We start from the raw sequence: 13,070 nt of genomic DNA, 5'->3' as shown, positions 1-13,070 counted from the left end.
CACATTGAGGACCAAGGCATTATCAATTTGTCCTTCTGGAAATGCAGTCACAAAAGCCGTGGAACGCCGGGTTAATCAGGGTAATGATTATCTCTTTCAGTTCACAGTGTAGTGCACAAAATGTAGGTCATATATTTTGATTCATCCATTATATATTTTGATAGATATTATGAATATATTTGTATTGAGGTGACGCGTACCGAGTAGGCCTAAGCAATGCCTAAACACCCATATCTTAATTTAAGTCAATTTCGTACGAACACTGCAACATACTTATCTTGTAAAAGCCCCCTTTTGTCAGAATTCAGAACCAAATATTGCTAGATAAAGTTTGTAGTGGGCCTAAATGTATTGCTTCCACATTGTATGTTCTTGATGTAATGCATGACTGTGTATTAAGTTTGTTACAGTGTCACCTGCAGAAAACATCGCCTTTTCTGAGACAACTTTTTTTGGGGGTGGAGCGGGGGAGGGGGGGGGGGGGGGTTGTCTTCCTTTACCGATGTGCATACATACTATGCTCTTACGAAGTTCATGCGTGGCCTTCCTGATCTGATCATGTGCGATGAAGCGCCACTAAAGTGTAACTAACGCGACATCTAGCAGTTAGTATGATAACCAAAATTCCTCAGAATTTTGATGTGGACAGTAACCTATGTAGTGAACAAAGGCTACCTGGTACTTCTTATGGAATAGAGCAATAGCGAGAAAAAAAGATGAGTATGTTTGCCAAACATGTCAATCAATAGGCAGGTTTCGCAACCCTTACGAACGTCGAAGTGCGAACTACGTAGGTCAGTGATGTCATCACGGAGTATGCCAATTCACTTGCGAGTCTCTCGTAAATCATACAAGGAAGAGTGAAAATGTTTAAATTCGTCGATAACATCCATTCAATACATTATTGGTTAATCGTCGTCCGTAGCCCGCGAAGTATTCGAAACATTTTTTATTGCTTTATCTAACGACGGATATTGGTATTTTTAAGACCAGTTTCTGTAGAATTCGGAAATGACTGGCACAGAAAAATGACTGCCATGAATAGCGGCTGGTGGAAAAATGACTGGCATGAACCGTGGCTGGTGGAAAAAGGACTGGCAGATTGTGGAAAAGTACTCTTCATGTCACGAAGGACAAGTAACATGTTACATGTGAAAACGTGTGAACCCGGTCTAGTTTACCAACCCGACCTTCATCGGGGTCACCTTTAGGCTTTCGGGTCATATGTTGGATAAGAATGTGCCATTGCTATGCTATTAGGCATACAAATCGGAAAGGGCGAAAATGCTTTGTTGACAATAAGTTAGTTCAAACCCTTTAGCGTAAGTAATATCAAATCAAAGTAGGGCAACACAACTTGGCAAACCTAAACATTTTCGTTGAGCTGTTTGACAAGAAAGGACGTGATGCTAAGTTTGAGTGCTGTCTTTGTATCCCTGGCTTTTCTCTGCGCCCGGTGCACCGATGCCCGGCCAGAGACCAGCATGGAATACTCTCACTCCGTGTTCCTAGACGAAGATGAGAAATATCAGCTGAACTGGGAGGTGTTTGATGAACGTGTGACGTTTGAAGTGATTGTTGAGACGACAGGTTATGTTGGCCTTGGTTGGTCAGCGAAGGGAGGTATGATGGACGCAGATATCATCACGGCATGGGTTGACAGCCAGGGGCAGGGATATATTCAGGTAAATATAAAATTAGGACTCAGTTTGCGGACATTGACACAGTAGGCCAAATCAATCTGGTAATTGCTTGTCTAAACCTTCATATCCCCAGTTCTGAGATATTCCATTGCATCAGAAGGGTATCGCAGTGCCCAATTGATTAATAGTGTTTGGAATAGATTTCTGTCAACAATTTGTGAATTCGTTTTAGAAAAGATTTGGAAGATATAATCTATCGCGGTTCGGAACCGGTATATTCATTCGATTGGACAGTGGCTGTACCAATTGGAACCAGTCCCAGTGGTTCCCAGTCGGTTCTCTTCACGCTAAAATCCGAGGTTTTATGATATTTTAGAGAAAAAACTACCCGTAAATGTGTCAGGGGTTGTTCGGCTCGTCAGAGGACATCGAGTCGAATATTCTGCATTGTCAGAGCGAAACCATGCTCACCAAGTGTTATATCATTTGTCCCTGTTAGAAAACATATTCAACAATAAAACCGCTTATTCTGCGAACCTTATTTCAATAAACATTACTGAACATATTTGTCTTTGCCTGTGCCCGTTCACAACAAGATGTGTCCTTTCACAACAAGGTACACAAGAAAGGTTAAAAAGTGTGTTGTAAGATATAGGAAGAGAAATGGGACTGTTATACAAGCCTCCCGAAATTGGTGGCTTCCATTGGAACTAACTTTTTTCCCCTTTCCGTCATCAAAGGCATTCAAGTGTGTTGGTCAACCATGACTATCTCCTTTGTCCCTCCACCATAAGGCCTAATTTCCCCTTATGACATCACTATTTCGGACACTCAGCGCCCCATTTCTGGAAAGGTGTATAGTATAAGTTCTAGTATATTATACGCATATCATCCTCTTTCCTTATGCCACCTTATAACAGGTACATCCAATGTTACATTTCATAACTTTAAATACAGCGCGTTTCACAAGACCTCGGTCAGAAAGAGTGATAATACCTTTTGTTTAGAATGACTATAAACGTCATTCTGTTAGAAAGCTCAGAAAACGATTGGATCCCCAGACCCTATAAACTATAGTATCGGCCAGGACTTCATGCATTCTTATCAACCAAACTGTTGCAAGGCAATAACTGTTTGCTTCTTGTCAAAAAGGATCGGTTCGGCGTGGGTTTCATGAAACCAGACGAAGACACTGTCAGTGATATCTTCCTAGAGATGGCGATGGAGATGAGTGGATTCACCATCATTAGGTTCTCTAGACAGCTGGATACATGTGACAAAGAGCACGACAGACCCATCACGGTAAGGATTATATAAGACATACTTACACAAATTTATGTAATTGTAGACAATACAATATATTGTTTGATATCAGAATTAACGGGCATCATCAGAATCACTATCCCTTATACAAAAAATCCTTGCCAGAATGATATTGTTGTTGACTTCAACGAGGCAATTGTTTCTTTGAAAAGTTGTTTTTGTATATTTCATTCCTTTATTCATTTAAAAATGTATTCTTTAGTACTTTATAGTCATCGCCCTCTTTGAACAATGGAGTATTCCACTGTATAGTTATTATCCCTCTCGCTTTTTTTATTTTAGACGGGCACTATGAGGGTTATCTGGTCCTACGGTGAATCGGATCCAGCAAGCCCTGCTGGTCTCTACTACCATTCGACCAACCGTGGTGTCAAGACCTTAAGGCTGGCAGGAGGCCCTGCAGAACCGGATACAGTCCTGCCATCGGATGCAAAGACTATCGTCATCACTGTTGACAACGTAAAGATTAAATTTAAACATATCAGGTTTGGTCGTATCACAGCTTTAGGTATATGGTCATAAAAAGGGGACGATATTACCTGCCACCTACTAAATCACCTGACTATGGACAGCCAAATGACGCTCGCTGCCATGTTCATCCTAAATTTCCTCGTAGTTTTGAACAGATCAATTTGAAAATGTTCCTGCAAAAAGGGGAGTTATATACACAAATAAGTAATGGTGTCGAGCGTATTTACATCCGGGTTTTTCGTTTCAGTTCAACGTACCCGTCGTCGACACATTTTACGAATGCAGGATCATAGAATTGCCGAAGTTGGACACAAAGCATCACGTGATCAAGGTCAGCAAATAATTCGTTCAGTGGTTGTATTTTATTTCATAATGAAAAACAGAATATGAAAAAATCGATGACTATCTTTCAAATTATGATTTACGATCGTACCTACATTGCACTGCTGTTCAAGGTAGGAGTGCACGGCGACTAAGCTTCGCGAGTGATGCGAACAATGACGTTCACTCCAAACAGCCAAGCCGTTATATTCGGCCTCCCGGAAATTTCCGTACACAGTGGACAAAACGGCGTAAATGCATCAAATGTGTCTCCAATTTTAGGACGAGCCAATCATCACACCCGGTAACGAGGGCGTCGTCCATCACATGATAGTTTATCCCTGTTCTGCGTCATTCAAACCTGATAACACCAGCATCGGCGGACAGTCCGTGGCTTGTGAGGAAACCATGTTGCAAGAATGCACTAGTGCTGTCTTCCTATGGGCAGTTGGAGCAGGTGTAAGTCCGCTAATTTATCTTCAATGATGGCGATGCCATGGTCGTTCTGTCAAAACTAACATCACTGAATCGTTTACTGAAAAATCCGTTGTTCGAATACGGGGAACACATAGACTCACCACACATCCCAAAATGAAAATGCCCGCATTGAAAGCACCTTATTTGATATTTCGAACTTAATATTGATTTATGGACAACATCGTTTCCTTCCAGGCAACTAACTTCCCCGAACATGTCGGTTACCCCCTGGGTGGCCCAGATGAATCGAAATATGCCAGGCTAGAGATCCACTACGACAATCCAGAGTTGAGGTCAGGTACGGCACGGAAATAAAGAATCGGCAACCGCGGGCGCCAAAGTACCGTTTTAATGAATTTGACTAATTTTGTGAAATATAACGTAATTCAGTGTCTCTGTTAGATGCTGATCTAAACAATCGAGAAAGTCATCTTACGTTTTTAATCGAGGGCGACCCCTAAGATATAACTCATCTAAGGGGGGTCGCTTGGATATTTATTTGCTAGGTCCAGTATCTACAGACAATCTTATCATCTTTCTTTAAGATATATTTGACAATTCCGGTATGCGGCTGACCTACACTGCGCAGCTACGACCACATGACATGGGTGTTCTCACGGTTGGCAAAATAGTCTCTCTGTCCCACGTGATCCCCCCGCAGCAAGAGGCATTCATCTCAAACACAAAGTGCAATGAAAAGTGTTTTAACGCAGTACGTGCAGAATATTTCTTTCGGTCATAGTGTTTAAGGAATCTAGAACATAGAATACTCTGGAATCTCAAGAGTTTGACTCAAAGATGCAAGAACATGAGAATTTGATAAAACAACACCGGTGTAACATCTGTGGTTGTTCCCCATGTTTCAGTGTTTCCAAATAATAGGCAGCTAGAGAGACCATGAGTTTTCAATAGGGGGGATACACAGAAAAACTCGTCAATCTATTTTTGAGCGTTCCCAAACAATGAGGGGAAACACTCAAAAACAGAAACACTCAAAAACGTTACACCGGTCCTACTATTGGTTTACTCTGTAATTGATTACACACTCTGTGCATTGCATTTGCATACGCTTAACTCATTATGACGTCATCGCTTATCAATCATTGTATTGAATTTATAGCAATTGGGCAATTCAAACAAAATCGGGTTCAGTAGAAAACAACCCCTCTGTTTCAGGCGTTCGAAAGTGATGGTGTAGATGAGATTAATGTGTTTGGTGCTGCACCTCATACGCATTTGGCGGGGCGAGCTATTGTCACGCGCCACATCAGGAACGGGGTGGAGCTTCCCTACATCGTCAAAGACGACACTTACGACTTCAACTACCAGGCTTCTGTGAATCTTGAGCCAGAGGCTGTCATTCGCAGGGTAAGTTCAATGGTCATGTCTACAAGTAAACCAAATTACGTGCACTACCAAAACTAGAGTGACTATACAAACTTGCACGGTCAATTTCGTCTGAATCGTGATCAAATCATGCCAGGCTTTTAATAAAATCAGATCGGATACATATCTACACCTATGTTAAATATTACAAATACAGTATATCATTTTATATGCTGACGCCACCTGCTTTTTTGTAAAAACGATCTCAAAAAGCAACCCCACAGACTACCATAACGATATAAAGTGCCCCTTCACGATACATCTAACATTTCGATTTCAGACGGACTCGGTAACCGTGGAATGCACATACGGTACAATGGACCAAAACGAGGCGATTTTTGTAAGTGCAGGCCTTCTAAAGTCTTTCAGCGCTTCTTACAAATTCAGATTTACGCAAATCTACTACGTGTTGTTTTTTCGAATATGGAACTAATTGTCCATCATGTTTTAACATGTATAAGACATGTATAGAAACATTTGGATGCTATTTGAAATAGGCCAACAGTAGTAGCAGAAACGTTGAGTGATCAAATTCGGTTTATTTACAAATAAAGACAATAACAGCGGGTTTACCGGTTGTTACAGAAACAGTCGGACATGAATATTTAAGTACATAGCTCATCTTACAACGTGTACAAAATGCTCTTTTTAGGGAGGACTGGGCACACGAGATGAGATGTGCATATCTTTCCTCTACTACTATCCGAGGATATCACTGTCGAACTGTTTGAGCAAACTGACCGATCAGAATTTGGAAGAACTGTTTACTGAGTATCATACTGTCACAGACCCGTAAGTACAAACGCCAGAGTACAATCTCTCTCCTGAGAACAACAAATTTACAGAAATGTGTCCATCCTCATGACCCAATTTAATTTGAGAATTTCAAGCGACACCATTTCAAGATGTTTAAGCATCGGAGCTATTTCTGTGGCTGCGGTGAACAAACGACGGGGAACCGCTCATATCATGGTAAGTTTCAATTAATTGATTACCCTGGCAAGAACCCATCCACCAACAACATGACAACAACATTCGTGAAGCCGCGAGCATTATAACCGTGGCCATTCTCGAGCGTGAATAGGACATTCGAAGTTGCCGATTGAAAATCCGCACGGTCTTTTCAGGAAGTACGACTGGTCAAGTTTAGATGCAGAAGGTTACTCCGACCTCATGAGGAATAACGTGTCTTGGAAGGATGCTGCAGGTCGACTTCAGGAGATCGAGATGGCATCAAACTATGATCAATTCTGTGGTTCAGGAAAGGTAAGGACTCAAGCGCCCGGCAAACGAGAATTGAATGTCGCAGCGATCTGCAATATCACAAGCCGCAAAATCTCTCATTTGCGGCGGTCTAGGTATATGCCTGCGATAGAGAGACTTCCTGCGATAAAGATCAAGCCTATATGCAGTTATGACCGGTTTATCTGCAGACAAGCAGCCTCTTTTAGCTGTACACAGGTATCGATCTAAGCGTGGCTAAAGTACCTTACAGTTATTACGTTTTTTAAAACATATCACAAATAGTAATTCGAATTCCTTTAAAAGCAAAACCATGATTGTGTATTTGTGTTTATGTCTACCCGAAAAAGGATGGCCAACGCCCAACGGCAATCGCTGCTCCCCGTGAAGAATTTCTGTTTCTGGTACCGTAAGGGGAAACCCATGATCAACAAACTAGTATCCAGAAGCTCATTTGTTTGCATGTCACTGAAATATTTCTTGCTATTTGCAGAAGTACCAATACCATCCAAGCGAACCGGCCATTACTATTAACGTGCCGTACAAGCCTGCACCTTCCCCATGTGACCTGGTAATTGCTGGCGGAAACGACATCAGAACCAACACCGTCCTAGTGATGACATCAGTTTTATTCCTAATCCTTACTACAGTATAAGAATTGTAGAAGAGCTAATAGGGCTAGTTAGGCCGAACACTTTCACGTCAAAACTGATTTTTAGAAAGATTCTGCACGAGATAACATCACTTTAAATTACCTGTATTTGAAACGTCGGTGACAGTCGTGGCAGAGGTTAAGTTATGACCATTGCTGACTGAGCCCTGAAACCGCAACATATTTCCATGCTATGTATTTTCCCAGGCCTTGCCGAATAATTGGCGGCCTTTAATTCTATCATTAGATTTAGTTCACCTTAAACATTTTCTTGTTCTAATGTAAAATAATATCGTCGCAATTGAAAATATGTCTCATTTGTTCAATTTGCATGTTTGATAGTATCGAGATTCCTGACGCTGTTAATGTAACAAAAAATACTCATATTCAGGACTGACACAAATTCTGCTGTTTAAACAGTCTGGCCTCACCAACGATAAATCTGGACGCCCATAGACTTTTGTTGTTGTTGGTAAAGTGATAACACCATTCGCCGCATGCACGTCATCCCATGTCGCGCATGGGAAATGTGTTATCACAGGATGTGGTCTTGGCGTTTAAAACAATTAGGACACTTGGGGATGGGGTCTAGGGGTGTCAACGAGTTAGCACGTCTAAATCATTTCGCCGCATCTGTCATCTCGCCGAAATTCCTGCATTAACTCAAGTGTGCTCCACCAGAAAAAATACTGTCATCAGCCATATTTTGAATTCGGTTTTGGCTGCGAACGCTTTCTAACTACGGACGCGATCTCGCAATAAACGATCAATCAAAAGGAAACAATTAAGGTTGCTATTACCATTTGTTGTCTTCCACATGTGATGTCATCAACAGCCAGTATCTTTCGAAGAAACACACTGGTTACCTTGGCAACATTTTTGACACTTTACCGTTCGTCACGTTTGAGGTTTGTAGAGCTTGGCCATCAGAATGGTTATGTTCCTGAATATGTGGTATTATCAATAGCTGTCCCCTATGATGACATCGTAAAAGACATCACAGTACGCCTACACATGCCATGCCTATTTACATAATGCGTTATTAATTGATACGAAACGGCTCTTTGTTTTTTCTCGTACAGCAAATCTACTCATTTCGTTGCTTCCCTCTTTCAACTGTCTATGCTTACATAGATATGCGAAATCAATGAATTATTTATCATGGATACCAATCGTCACTCTTCAGTAGAACATTATTATGTATTATGATAGAAAACACACTCAGCAGTAATATTGTCCCCTTCTCCGAGGCGACCAACGCACTACTTCTTCACAACGGCGCGAGTGACGTCAGCTACATGTATTCTTGCGCACACCTTCGCCATCCAATGCTCGCAGACGAGAACTGAGCAGCAGGGATCCCGGGAGTGTAGCAGAAAAAGATATCGACGGCGATCAACACGAATTTTGAGAGGGGAGGCACGAGTCACGCTTTCGCCAAGGTAGGTGACTTATTTTCTGCTTTGACAGTGGTTTATCTGTGATATACTTTATAGCCGCTTGAAGGGCGCTCGTTCAAAAGGCCCGTTCAAAAGGTTATTACGTGGAAGAGGCCTATCTAAAACATACGCACCAAAACCCGCTAAATAGCGTCTACACAGTGTATTATGTCACTCGATGTTGGTGTTTGCCTGATGTTAGTGCATGTGTTTTTGGCGTGTACTGTCTCTGTCGGAGGGATGCAATCGATCTCGAAATCTTGTGATTGTGTGAGTTTAGCCTTCTTCCCAAGACCTTGCAGCATTGCCTGATGTAGAATAAATGGAAGACTCTCAGTGTATATTCCTCAGATCATTTTCTCCCCCCTCCCCCCCCCCAACTACTTTTTCGCATGAAAACTGTCTTTTGGTTGTTTGTCATTATCAACCAATCAGAAACGTTAGTTGCATACATGGAGGTTAGAGTCACTACGGTCGTCGGTCGTTCAAAAAAACAGAAGTCATGTTAACCCTAACGGTTACGACTAACGTAGAACGTATGTGTTGTCGTTAGTTTTTTTATTTTGCTTTTTCTTCTGTATTTTTATAAGTATGAACGTGGGATAAATTAAGAAATTTATCATTGCATTAAGGTGTGTTCGCAATCTGTAGTCCTATTTTTTCCAATAGACAGGGAACTGACGTAACCTTTCGGTTTGTGGTGGGGAGGGAAAATGTGTTACCTAAACAAAAGTAAACACGTCACAAAAGGTCACAAAAACTGTAGTTTCTGAGAAATGCGGGAAAGAAAAGGGTTTTTCATGCAGATATTTGCCGATTCTTAGACTGCTAAGGTTGAATTATAGTTACGGATACAATGACGGTGTTATCAAAGTCATACGCCGGCACCACGACTTTGAATACGACTTTATCGTTTCAACCATGGCCTCGTCACACTTCCTCAATCTGAACATTTTCACAAATTATCGCTCATACTACTGTGACACTATTTTAAGTTCACAACCGCTTCCTCTCCATCCCCTTCAGATAAGCCTTAATGAATAAATATCCTTTAACCGATTAACACAAACCAAGAACATTCTGGCCAGCCCATGCGATATCAAGCCAGACGTATTATGCGTATACATGATCGTTGAACTAAAATGTGTGCTGTTTTTGTTTTGTGAATAGGGTGAATATGTACAGTATTTTATTTATCTCGTGAACGTGTCGACGACTTTCTTACCTCGTTGATTTTCTCTTTAGCACAATAAAAATGGCAAAACTCGCTCCTAAAAGAACATGTAGCATGCATACATCATGGAAGAACCATTGTTTTATTTACCTCTTGATTCTTTCTCTCTTTTCAGCAAAATGAAAATGGCAAAACTAACACAGCTGATTCTGTCCATGGTAACACTGCTGCTAGCTACTCTTATAGTAACAAGTCAAGCCGCGGCGGGCGATGATGATTTATGTGAGACATTGGAAACAGAACTTTATGTCACGAAAGAAAAGACATATGACTACAATGGGCGGACCCGACGGCTGTTATGCGGCGGAACAATCATGGTGACCAAGTGCGAAGGCCTGTGCAAGTCGCATGTACAGCCCAGCGTTGTACATTACCCAGGATTTAAAAAGGTATGTGTGTACGCTACAAAACGAGTTGGGTCTGTTTGTAACTGTCGTTACACATTCACGATTTCAACCCGAGCATCTTTAAGTGTAGATATTCGGTATGATTGAATACTTCGATATGATTTTATCAAAAGAACTATTATGCCATAAATGCCAATGCGCAGTTTCTTCACAGAATACTGATTCAATGTCGGGCGAATATGGAAACCTTAGTTGAGTCAACCATATGATAAGCTGGTATGACACAACCCGAGCTCTTACCTATGTGTCACCACAAATAGATCGGTATTTTGTTTCACCGGCAGTGATTTATTTTTGTGCGTTTATGGCTTAAAGTGGAGTAACGTTGGTAAATTACAAATCGCGTATGGCTTCAGTGTGATATTGGATACTTTCTTTGAATCACTTATTCCTGCCCCCGCGTTGACCTCTCAGTGTTCAAACAATTCTAGTCAGAAGCCTTTCTCAAAACCGTTCTTCTTACTCTTATTTGATGGTCATCAAAGCGAATGTAGAACAAAAGATTTGCCACGGTACTTCTGTACCACCGCCTAACATCAAATGTCTCTATTGAAATAAAAGTTAGTGATGAATATAGTAGAAAGTCATCCGAAAAGTATACGGCTAAGCCTAGGACTATTTGCTACGTGACCGAAGTTATTTTTTTTCAACTAAAGAAAATATGAGATTGGTTGAGGGTTGTTAACTACTTGCCCTGAAATATCTAAAATGCTTTATTTTTCGCATTTTGTTTTTCAGAGCTGCCAGTGCTGCAGAGAAGGGAGCCTGAGAAGCAAACTGGTAACTTTACACGAATGCTTCGACGGAAGTAAACGAATAAGCGGGCAAACTGCAAACTTCCTCATCAAAGAGCCTGCAGAATGTGCTTGCTACGACTGCGCCATTTAATGGACGATTGTAAAGCTAGGAGGTGTTTTGAGCGGAAGTGACGTTTAGAGAGAGAAGTGACGCAGTATGTGATACATGAATTCGTAAATTTCGAATAAAGGGGAAGCAACTGGAAGAGAGAGAGACTCTTATTAAACGGAAATTGTGCAATATCGCTTGAAATGCATTTCTTTAGACATTTGTGTCGACACTCAGAATCAGTGAACATGCTATAGTATCCGTATTGCTGCAGAACAAATTATGTTAACCATAACTAGTTGTAATAGATTCCTCATTGACTATGCTAAAATGTATTTCAGGATTTGACAATGATAACAACTTTGGTTTAGCATTTGATGAATGTGAGTACGAGAACGAGCGGGACAGTGGCCTTCTTGCGATGTTAACGTGATGCTATAACTGCTGAGAACACGCCTTCAGTCAGGATAAGTTTTATTGATGCCTTCATGACAAGATATGGCAGAATTACTGATAGGAAGCATGATGGCAAAATGAATGAACAAATAAGACGCATTGCTTTTACGTTAAAAAGGAAAATGGTATTGTCTCTGTGTACGTGTACCCTTCCCTTCCTAAGGTAACTTCAGTACATGAACATGCTAATAAGTACCGAAGTGTTTGAGAAAATGCTTCATATCGTTTTCCTGAAAAGTAACACTCACAATTGACAAAGTAAATACAAATTAACACTTGTGTTGTACGTGACCCTGATATACGTTGCTGACTAATTTTACGTGAACTTTGGTATAACATACGCATGGTGAAGGCTTTAATGTATACGTGAAATGACGTGAGATTTGAAAGAGAGGGGTATGGGAGAAAGGGTAGAGGAAAAAAGAATACTCTTTTTTGTGTCAAAGAATAAATATATTTATTCAAATACGTTGTTTTGTTTTTTTGTTTCTTCTTTTCAATATGGATTTTTTTTTAATTGACGAGAAAAATAGATATCAACCACCAGAGACTGCGTTACTGCCGCAATGACCTTAAAGACGCCCTTAAAACCATACTATAAGCAATTGCACATGTTATGTACCATTATTACATTCGTACGAATATTCCGGCATGTAATGTAGAGACTAGCTAGCAGCTCCTCAGATTGGCAAATGAACACCTCAGCTAGAATCACTTCAATCTAGAATATAAACCGAAAAGCATTGCCACACATGGAGTTAGCAATCGCACATGTCCTTTAACATGATATCCATATCTACCAAAAAGCACTCCGACAAGCCTCATTTTTTATATATCATCAAGATTCTTCAGAATAATCAAGCAATGTTCAATATATCACTAAGATTTACGGGGACAACTCCGCTTCTCACGTACATCCATGATTCATTGACGCAAATCGACACTAAAACCTTCGATATCATTGATATCACACGCCCCACAAAACCATGCACGGACAAGAAGATCGGATCCAATGTGCCACACAAAGTTCGGAAATTCATGTATATGCATACCAGTCCTGTAAAAGGTCTACCACTTATACATAGGATCGACCACGCAGATATGACTGTGTTCACCTTGCCCATTGGCAGAGAACCGACAATGAATACAATGGATTACGTTACGTCATCACTA

General features: G+C 40.9%; 2 protein-coding genes across 2 annotated transcripts; both read left to right on the top strand.

Moving 5' to 3' along the window:
• The first annotated feature begins 1,399 nt into the window (after nucleotides 1-1,399).
• Nucleotides 1,400-7,912, top strand: LOC135500782 (DBH-like monooxygenase protein 1). The gene is made up of 13 exons (XM_064792433.1): nucleotides 1,400-1,685; nucleotides 2,796-2,945; nucleotides 3,249-3,425; nucleotides 3,685-3,768; nucleotides 4,041-4,217; nucleotides 4,431-4,533; nucleotides 4,781-4,947; nucleotides 5,412-5,603; nucleotides 5,902-5,961; nucleotides 6,274-6,413; nucleotides 6,749-6,887; nucleotides 7,357-7,434; nucleotides 7,907-7,912. Exons 1-13 carry the CDS (start codon nucleotides 1,407-1,409, stop codon nucleotides 7,910-7,912), a joined length of 1,752 nt encoding a protein of 583 aa, XP_064648503.1. The 5' UTR covers nucleotides 1,400-1,406.
• Nucleotides 7,913-8,839: 927 nt separating this feature from the next.
• LOC135500582 (partner of bursicon-like) lies at nucleotides 8,840-12,365 on the top strand. The gene is made up of 3 exons (XM_064792125.1): nucleotides 8,840-8,957; nucleotides 10,304-10,577; nucleotides 11,334-12,365. Exons 2-3 carry the CDS (start codon nucleotides 10,308-10,310, stop codon nucleotides 11,481-11,483), a joined length of 420 nt encoding a protein of 139 aa, XP_064648195.1. The 5' UTR covers nucleotides 8,840-8,957; nucleotides 10,304-10,307; the 3' UTR covers nucleotides 11,484-12,365.
• The last annotated feature ends 705 nt before the right edge of the window (nucleotides 12,366-13,070 follow it).

The sequence above is a fragment of the Lineus longissimus genome, chromosome 16 (assembly GCF_910592395.1).
Source record: "Lineus longissimus chromosome 16, tnLinLong1.2, whole genome shotgun sequence".
NCBI classification, from domain to species: Eukaryota; Metazoa; Nemertea; class Pilidiophora; order Heteronemertea; family Lineidae; genus Lineus; species Lineus longissimus.
This window is presented reverse-complemented; position numbering and strand designations above follow the sequence as displayed.